We start from the raw sequence: 9083 nt of genomic DNA, 5'->3' as shown, positions 1-9083 counted from the left end.
CTAAAAGTGAGATTATGGGGGGTGACACTGCCTATTTGTAAGTTTTTGGTATGAAAAGACTTTTCAATAAGAAAGCATAAATAGTGACTGAAATAGAACGGTAAATAATCATCTAACACTCGGTCGATGCCAATGAATGCAGCTGCTGTCCTACACAACAGGGGGCAGCAGACATTCAGCTTCAGCGCATTACAGCACCAATTAAGAATGTGTGGGTGTGAGATGAGTAATGGTATCGTGGCTGCCAGAAAACAGTGTTTTGGTTTATATTTAAAGAAGAACCTTAGCACCAAACTTTCACTTCTTGATTTATTCTATGTCCACAGTTTAAGTCTACCATAATACAGGAATAACAAAGTCTTGTATTCTTGTGTATCCCAAATGAACTGTACCACATTACCACCACACTGGCATCGTTTGTCATATTGCTTCACAAAATCAAGACAGTTTGCATACATCAATGTTAGTAGAGAGAAGGTTTCCTTGTTTGGTTGTTATTGTTTTTTTTCCTTTTTACAATTATCAACTGCAAAACGCACAATAAATTAATAAATTAACACACAAGCAATCTGCAAATGCTTTACAGTAGTAGCAATAACAGTGGTTAAAAAACGATCTCTACTAGTACAGTACGTCAACCCAGTGACAGTCTGACAGTAGATCTGAGCAGTGTTTTCAATCTCGCCCAGTCAGGCTGTCATTTAACATACTACAACTCACAATCTACCACAACACATACACAGCTCTTCTGCTTACAACGGGTCTCTCTAGATAATAAATTACACATCCATTTCACTTCAGAGACTGACAGGGAGACAGGCTTTTCTTCAGTCTTTTCTCTCCTCTCTCGCTCTCTTGCTCTTTGTGAATCACAGTTCGCCCGGGAAGGGCTTTGCCAGTGCAACTCATACTGCCAGTCTCCCCATTTCATGTACAGATCATAACATTTAGGAATTTAAAAAGGAATAAAATACACATTGTAACAAACTTAGCTTAATTTAGCCAGACCCCATCCTTGTGAATATCACTTGCTTACACTAATCAGTAGAAAATAATGATAAAAAGAATACAAAAAGCAGTAAAAATGGTAGAAAAACATTAAGAAGTAAATCTTAATGAAATAATCAATAATACCATCTAGCACTGCATGGCCACACATATTAAGATCAAATAAGGGTTCACCCTTCAGTGGTTCCAGCCCACAATGAAATACTGGACTTAAGTTGAACTAGAAACTGATCATTCAGTTGTCCTAAATACAATATGGCTCTTACTTGAATAATATCGTGAATAATTAAATTTCTCCAAGGCAAAATTTACAGTCTAAACTGAAATGAAATTATAAGGCAAATAAAGGAAAAAAAAAAAAAAACAGACAAGTTTCGGAAATTAAGAAAACATGCTTTCCTCAACTATTTTTTTTAAGTGACTATAATCACTGGCAAATCTTCATTGTGGCAGGTTGCCTTTGCATGAAAAGCACGTTACATTACTGTAATGCACTTTTTGTCTCAGACAAGTGCATCAGATTTCTAACAGTCAACACGATGCACTGCAAATATGTCATTCTATTAATAATTTACATACAGGAAACAATTACTCTTCAGAGACATAGCTGTAGTGTGTGGCATATCAAAGACTAAAGACATACATCAGTGAATGGTTGAATTCCAGAAAACATAAATGTGCTATTCTCCTTCTACTTAGCTTGTATTTATGGTCTCTAGAGGGATAGAAGGAGAGGATATCTGAACTCCTTGGAAAGTGCACCCCCTGCTTTATTTTTACTCCCTCCCACTCAGTAATTTCCTTGATCAGTGCACATTTACAATGAAATGTATTAGAATATTACCTGACGTCACTGAAGTCAAACCTACAAAGATACAAGATTCTTCTCCTTCGAGTCCGTCTTGTTTTCTTCATTCTGTACATTTGGACATTACTGATTTTGTACCTGCATTGAAATAACTGTCCTGCCAACCTGCCTGACAGCTTTTAAACATGGTTTGGGCTCAAGCTTAATTGAAACTGAGGCATCAGCCATGTATAGTTATCATTAGGGCTTCTGAAAAAGGCCTTTACGTATTTGTAAGGCTGTATCCCCCCCCCCCCCCTTACCAGACATGCACGGCTAAGCTGAAATGATTGCCCGCAGTGAAAATAATCTCTTCACTGCTTCTGCAAGACTCAGCACAAATGATAGATTGAAGTGAAAAGAGAGAGTCAGCCTGCATGCCAAAATTGGAGTGCATCTTGGCATTCCTGAGATCAGTAAGCATACTCTTACAGTATATTAATATGGTTATCGACCAGTTAGCCCCTGCCGCTCTTTTAAATGGCAGCAGTTAGGTAAATTACCAGCTAGATGCAAAAACAATGTTTGACTGTCGCAGAGGGGCAAGTGCAACAGCCTTGATGATGGATGGACTGGTGAGCAAGCATGATATTTTCATACACATTATCAATTGTCCATAAACTGTTAAAACAGTCTGCATGAGGAGCTTTGGCGGGGCGCTTCACCTGTGTGGCCTGAAATCCTGCATGTTAGCAGTGCACTGCAGTAAAAATCATCACAGAGAACAGGCATAGGATAGGTTATGGCTTACTGTCCAAATATTTAGGTCGTAAGCAACCAGTATTCATAGTAATGATAGAAACATGATACTGTGGATGCTTGACTTAAGATTGGAATTTAGTTTTTGTTTTTTTCCATTTTCTTTTGTACAGGTCAGTGTCAAGACTTGACCCCCTTGGCAGGTTCAGTAGACTGCCGCACATCAGTCCACTCCTGCATAGTGCTTTGCAGTGCCTGGGTCTTCTCCTTGTCCACTTGCACATAATCCACCTTCTCATCAGAGGTAACAGAGGATGTAGAGGGCTGTGGAATGATAAATAAGGCAGGAGTGAGATTCTGGCTTGAGGGCAGACTGCATTGTGGTAGAAATATGAACAAATACTATTACAAATTAAAGGTACAGATAAGATTATTTGATGTAAGGTTGTATGAGGTACTTAACAATAGTGTACTGCCTACAGTAGATGCTGGTTGGCATGCCCCCAGTTTGGAGGAGTAGAGGGGTACGACCCCAGCAACTAAGCCATGAATTGCTGTGGCCAGGTCAGCAACAAAAGGTATTTTACCCACTTAAAAAAAGGTCCACCTGAAAAAATCATTATCAGTTTTAAGTGCACCCTATATTTGGAATATGTTCACATTTTTACTTTGCCATCAGACAGCTCTTTCTGATGGCAAACTGCCATTTTAGAAACCAAATATCGCATTCTCCAAACTGACCAAACTCCATAGGCAAAATCAGCAATTTTACCTCACAGAAGATGGAAGTTGCTGGTCTGCCACTGCCTTGATCGGTTAGTTTGTTTTTGTTATTGTGTGACCTCTGTGTTTTAAAATAAAATTTGGATTCACTTCAAGTCACACAACAAACTAACAGATTGAGGCAGCAGTTGACCACCAACTACTGTGTCCTGCAAGGTAAAATGACTGATTTCTCCTATGGACATTGGTTGGTTTGAAGACAGCGATACATGGCCTCTCTAACGGCAGTTTCCCTTCAAAAAAAGGCTGACAGCAAAGTTAAGTGGTGAAAATATTCTAAATATAATGTACACTCAAACCAATTTTTTTAAGTGGATGATTTTTAAGTGGATAAAATATCTTTTACTGTTGACCCTGTCCACAACTGTTCATTGCTTAACTTCTGTACTGGTGCCCCTCTTTGCTTCTTCAAACTAGGGGTGTGCTGGCTGCCATTTACTGTAGGTAATACACAGATGATCGATCGATCAAAGTACCTCATACAACCCTACATCAAACTATCCCTTTATGTCGACAAAGTCATCTGTTTACTTTTCTGTGTGGGCTGGGTGACCCAGGCTGGAAGTCCAGTGCTAGGTAGTCCACATTGCCACACTTCCTAGGGGCCGGGCTGCTGGTGCCACTCACGGCTGGGGAGGTAGACGCTGGGTTCTGCTAATGGGGACAGGAGGGAGGTTTTACTCACACGGGGTGCAGTGAGTAAGTGTAGCACGCAAACAAGTGGATCATTAAAACAAAGAACACAATGTGCTCTCCCGATCTCCCCTCCAGCTATTGGGACTCACCATAGCCACATAATTCTCCTCACTGTCTGCAGAGTCGGTGCTGGTGATGCTTTGTGTAGAAATGGGTCGACAATGCTGGGAGGACATGGAGTTCATAGCAGGCCTGAAGCAAAGCAGACAGGACTGTGAGTGCTTCTACCTTCTGACCTCAGGCAGAAACAAAATACACCAATCTGTACCATCAAAGTGTGTGTGTGTGTGTGTGTGTGTGTGTGTGTGTGTGTATGAGAGTGGCCTTGGGTAACCTAGCCTAAATGATTTATATGAGACTCACATGGGCCGTGTCCAGGACATGGTGACTGGGCTCTTAAATGGCAGCTCATCAATGATCCCATTGTTCTTCAAATCAAGAGGTGTTGGCTTCGCTGTGGAAAACAAGACCAGACACTGTCAACAAAAGTCATTGTCTTTGTAAAAACAATTAACAATGAAGACTTTGTAGCTGATTTGAAGCCAAAAATGGCAATTAAACTAAAACGAAAACCCACGCTTTTCGATCTGTGAGAACTTTGCTGTCAAAAACTCACATTTCCTGTTAGGTTTGAGGTTGCGGTTAATGGGTGGTGGTGTGACATCACTGAGACGGCTGGGCCGGTGACACAAGGAGGCGCTACTCCCCTTACGGGCAGGTAACGTTGCAGAGAATCCTGGGAAATCAAAGTGATGGGGCCCAGGGCTCATAGGGATGTAGATATTCTTAGGACTGTCAGCCTGGGCAGCGCTGAGTGGCGAAGAGCCAGGATTCATGGGCACATAGTTGTCATCTGAGTTTCCGCTGTCTGAGCGAGTCAGAGGGGCTTTGGTTCTCTGGTGTCAAAAGAGACAAGGGGCACATGACTCTCTTAAAGTCGCTGGGCTCAATATTGCTGGAAAACTGCAACACTCAATTGAAGTAAATATAGTAGAAATGCATTTTCTGTCTCTGTCGTTTTTGATTTTGCACTGACAGTATCTGTGTGAGGAGGGAGTGCACTTAAATGGAGAAAGTGACTCACCAGGTAGGAGCTGAACCCATCATTGACAGACTCCACAGACTGGCCTGAGTTGTTGAAATGGATGGGACGGTGATGGCTGGTAGTTTCAAAGGAGGAGCCTGTGGAGAGAGGTGAGAGAGAAATCAATATTTACCAGTGCTACAACTCTAAAAAAATGCCCCTCAAGTGAAATAGTACAGTGTCAAACCTACATGAGTCAAATATTGTACAATAATCACTACATCAGAGGCCAATTTAGACAAAAATGTCTGACATTTCAGGGAGGAAACTTATGGTTCTAATGAAACAAACAGAACCCGAGTGACATTTCATTAAATGCTTCACTGGTTTATAATTAGTCTTTGCAGCACAGGTGTGTGAACAGCCTGTAGCCTCACTAACAAGGGTCACAGGTCAGTTCTTGTCACTAGCTATATGAGGCTTGAGCATGGGCTTGGCAAAGCAGAGAACACAGCATAATAAGAGGCAGTGCATTGTGTCTGCAAGTGTTTTTTTTTTTATTGCTTATCAGCCTGGAACGAGGCATTCTGGAGCATGCTGTATGGCTTGAATTTCATTAGCGTCTCAACAGAACAGTGTCTGCTAAACTGGCCCGTTTGTTTCTGCTCAGCTGCTAGCGAAGAGGGAAAGACTGAGAGAAAGAGGGTGAGGAAAAGGAAGCACAAAGTCACTGCAAAACCACGAGAGAATGGACTGATCAAGACAGACATGCACTTGAAAAACAGGAAACAGGTGAAATGTGCAATTTAAAAAGATCTGTGTGTCTTCTGAAGTTGTGTTTCTAGAAAGAAACAGTGTGCAGGATTAAAGGGAAACTTCTGCACTTTTTATGTGGATGTCCAGTCGTTGATGGTAAATGGAGCCAATTGAAGCAATACATTTCTCAGTGTGTGCTGTACTGATGGAGAAAACAGAGTTCTTCTGCTGCAAAATCTGTTGTTCTTCCTGCATCCAGTGATACAAGTCAGTTCAAGGAAGAACTACATGCTACTTCAGCTTGGATTTCTAGTTTCTGACTCTGGTTAGCCAAGGCATGCTAGATAAGTATTTTTGTCACCTAACTCTATGTTTTGGCAACAATGTAATAGCTTTAGGATGTGCATTGCATCCTGGGAAACTAAGTACTGCTGCACACCTTCTTGGTCAATATAGCACACACAGAGGAATTTATTGCTTCAATTGACTATGTTTACCATCAACACTGATTTTCCCTTTAATATATTATGAAGCAGTTAAAGCACTAATTGCATTCAGTGTACCTCTGTGCAGCCTGATGTTCTCAACAGCAGGGAGAGTATTCCTGCGTGGAATAACTGACACTGCAGATGTCATATCTCCGTTCTGGCTCCCCACTGACTGGGGACTCCCCCACTGCCCCTCTGACCCCTGGCTAGGTTTAGGAGGCCTGGGAGGAGGAGCGCAGGAGGACTCAGAGCTGGAGGGTGTCAAGGCATTGTGATTCTTATCAAACGTCCGGGGGATCTGGTAGAAGGAGCCAGGTGGCGTAGGAAGATCATAATTGTCAGGTGGACGCTCATTGCTGTGCATGGTGGCGAGGGCGTTGCAGGGAGTTTTGAAGGTGTAAACCTCTTCGTTCTCCAGCTCAGGCTCACCTAGACCCCCGTGAGCCGACGCCTCAGAGCTGTAACCCCGCGGAAGCACGTAACAAGCCTCCTGGGGGGAGTCATCATGGACCGGTAACTGGTGTTTTCCTGGCTTGGGCAGACTGTAGAAGCCGTGCAACTGAGCACCCATCCCATTCAGACCATGGGAGAGTTTCTGCACCGCAGAGTCGCTCCCCACAAACAGATTGCTGCTTCGTGTGGCCTGGGAGAAACTGGCACTTCTAAATCAAGGACCAAGACACACACATATACAAATTATACTCATACATATAATTTACATCAAGTCTTTACTGTGCCTGCTTTCCACCGTATCTAAATGCTCCCTCAAAGACTAATGGCTATTTCATCATTTTCTTAATGGTTTATATTTTGTCTGTGTTTATGTGCTTTTGTATAGTTTGTTTTCTTTAATGTTTTTGCTTATAGGGAAATGTCCTGATTTTACTATTTGTGGTAATGTGCTTTTGTCTGTGCTTATGTACTTTCTGTATGCGTTTATGTGCTCTTGTATGTATTCTTTAATGTTTTTTTTTTAAATGCCAATAATCTGCTTTTGTTTATGCTTATGCGTCTCTGTGCTTTTGTATATTATCTTTTAATGTTTTGTATATGCCATCAACCTACCAGGGACTGCTGATGAAAATTAGCCTGTATGGCTAAATCTAGTACATGTACATGATGGACTGAAGTGAGTGTTAATTAGTGTACATAATCCCTAAATAAAACAAACATAAACAGACATTTGTCATATTCCCCAATGGCAGACTATTTCAAACAGCAGCAATAATATTAATGACTAACCATTTAATGCAAAATTCCATGCAATTAACCACATGGCCACTAGATGGCACTGTAGCTCTTTGGAGGAATCTATAGATCTGAGCACACATTTAGAAAACACACCTCACCCTTGGTGCTTGAGAAACTTTATGTAGCTATAGCATATGCATTTAACATTTCCTTGAAAGGTTGATTTGTTTACATGTTATCAGCATGTTGACAGGGAGAGGACATCCATGTTAAGGGGGAAAACGCCCTGACTTTCCCACAGTTTCTCAGCCTTGGTTAGGCACCCTCGGGACATGCCTCATTTATTCTGGCTCCTTTGTAGGGCTTGACCTTGAGTGCCAACTAGAGCGGCCCTACAGCTTAGACATTTCTAGCCAGTTAGCTGACCAATGGTCCAACTTAGTTGCCCAATGCAAAGATAAGATATCCCCAATGAGTCGTTTCTTATTGTCTGTACTAATCTCTATTAAGATTCTATGCATTTGTGTGAGCTACGCTGCAGCTATCTAATGGTTCTGTTCAATCTTGATTATAAATGTAACAGTTTTAAATGAGTAATGCATCAAAGTAATCCAATTAATATTGACAGAACATTTTGCTCCCTCTGACTCCATTTCTTTTTCATGTCAAATAGCACGCTGTTTTTCATCAATCCTTCTTCTGTCTCCTCAGGATTTCAATCATCAATCAATAATTTTGTTCGTCACTCTGCCTTCCATCATCGTGGCTGCATGGGGGCTTTTTACATAGATTAATTCATACCATTGGTCATCGGACCAGTGGAGTTTCATTCTGCCGTGAATCATACCCCACCACCAGATGCCCGTCTTAATTAGCAGACCCACGGAGCAAAAGCTAGTGAGGGAGTGACAGAAATCTCTGCATAAAGCTGATGAGATGGATAGTGAGGTTTGATTTCCTGGGTTTCACAGAGGCCCAACACAGCAGATTTATGTGCAAATCGTGTGGCTGAGAGGGCAGTTCTACCCTGTGCGAGTCTAAACCTATAGGAGTGATGAATTGCAGTCTCAACCTCATTGATCATCTACTGTGCCGGCTATCTGCTGAATGGCATCATTATTAAAGCTGCCTTTTGATTCTTGGAAGCGGGCATGATAGCAGCAGGAGGTGAGGTGAATGTTAATGGAAAACTCAGGAAGTGCATTTAAAAAAAACATTTGGTCCTTTTGTTCACCTGATCAGTATATGGCCGAAATAGGTGTGCACGTCCATACATACAGTTACTCAAGTATTCACACCTCTTGACTTGTGCATATTTTGTTGTTTTAATGTTTAAATGATTGGTCGACTGATTGTTTTAACACTAGTAGGGATTTCATCTTTAATCACCGATCGATGAATTGCTGTTAAGAATAATAACAGCAATAATAACTAATGAAACATATATTCAGTGATAATCAATCAATAGTCTAGCAATGGCAGCATTTGCACCTCATTTGAAATTGTTTAGTCTGGTGTGGCTACAAGTTGAATAAGCAAACCTACACTTAAACTTGAGAAAAAAAAGAAAACAAGAAAAAAGCATAGTCAG

General features: G+C 41.4%; 1 protein-coding gene across 2 annotated transcripts in view; it reads right to left on the bottom strand.

Moving 5' to 3' along the window:
• Positions 1-295: 295 nt before the first annotated feature.
• gab2 (GRB2-associated binding protein 2) overlaps positions 296-9083 on the bottom strand; it is a 45405-nt gene continuing 36617 nt past the window's right edge. The window contains exons 4-10 of one of the 2 annotated variants that reach the window (XM_084717420.1): positions 6377-6963; positions 5118-5215; positions 4650-4929; positions 4397-4487; positions 4123-4225; positions 3869-3988; positions 296-2878 (exon numbers count right to left, since the gene is read on the bottom strand). In XM_084717420.1, coding sequence (XP_084573546.1) covers positions 2735-2878; positions 3869-3988; positions 4123-4225; positions 4397-4487; positions 4650-4929; positions 5118-5215; positions 6377-6963 — 1423 coding nt within the window. In that variant the 3' untranslated portion in view covers positions 296-2734. Of the gene's footprint in view, positions 2879-3868; positions 3992-4122; positions 4226-4396; positions 4488-4649; positions 4930-5117; positions 5216-6376; positions 6964-9083 lie in introns of both variants that reach the window. The other variant, XM_084717419.1, reaches the window with a different exon arrangement.

Source organism: Lutjanus erythropterus, chromosome 4 (genome assembly GCF_056507025.1).
Source record: "Lutjanus erythropterus isolate fLutEry1 chromosome 4, fLutEry1.hap2, whole genome shotgun sequence".
In the NCBI taxonomy this organism is placed as follows: domain Eukaryota; kingdom Metazoa; phylum Chordata; class Actinopteri; order Lutjaniformes; family Lutjanidae; genus Lutjanus; species Lutjanus erythropterus.
The sequence above is the reverse complement of the archived record's forward strand: the minus strand, read 5'-3'. Positions and strand labels throughout refer to the sequence as shown.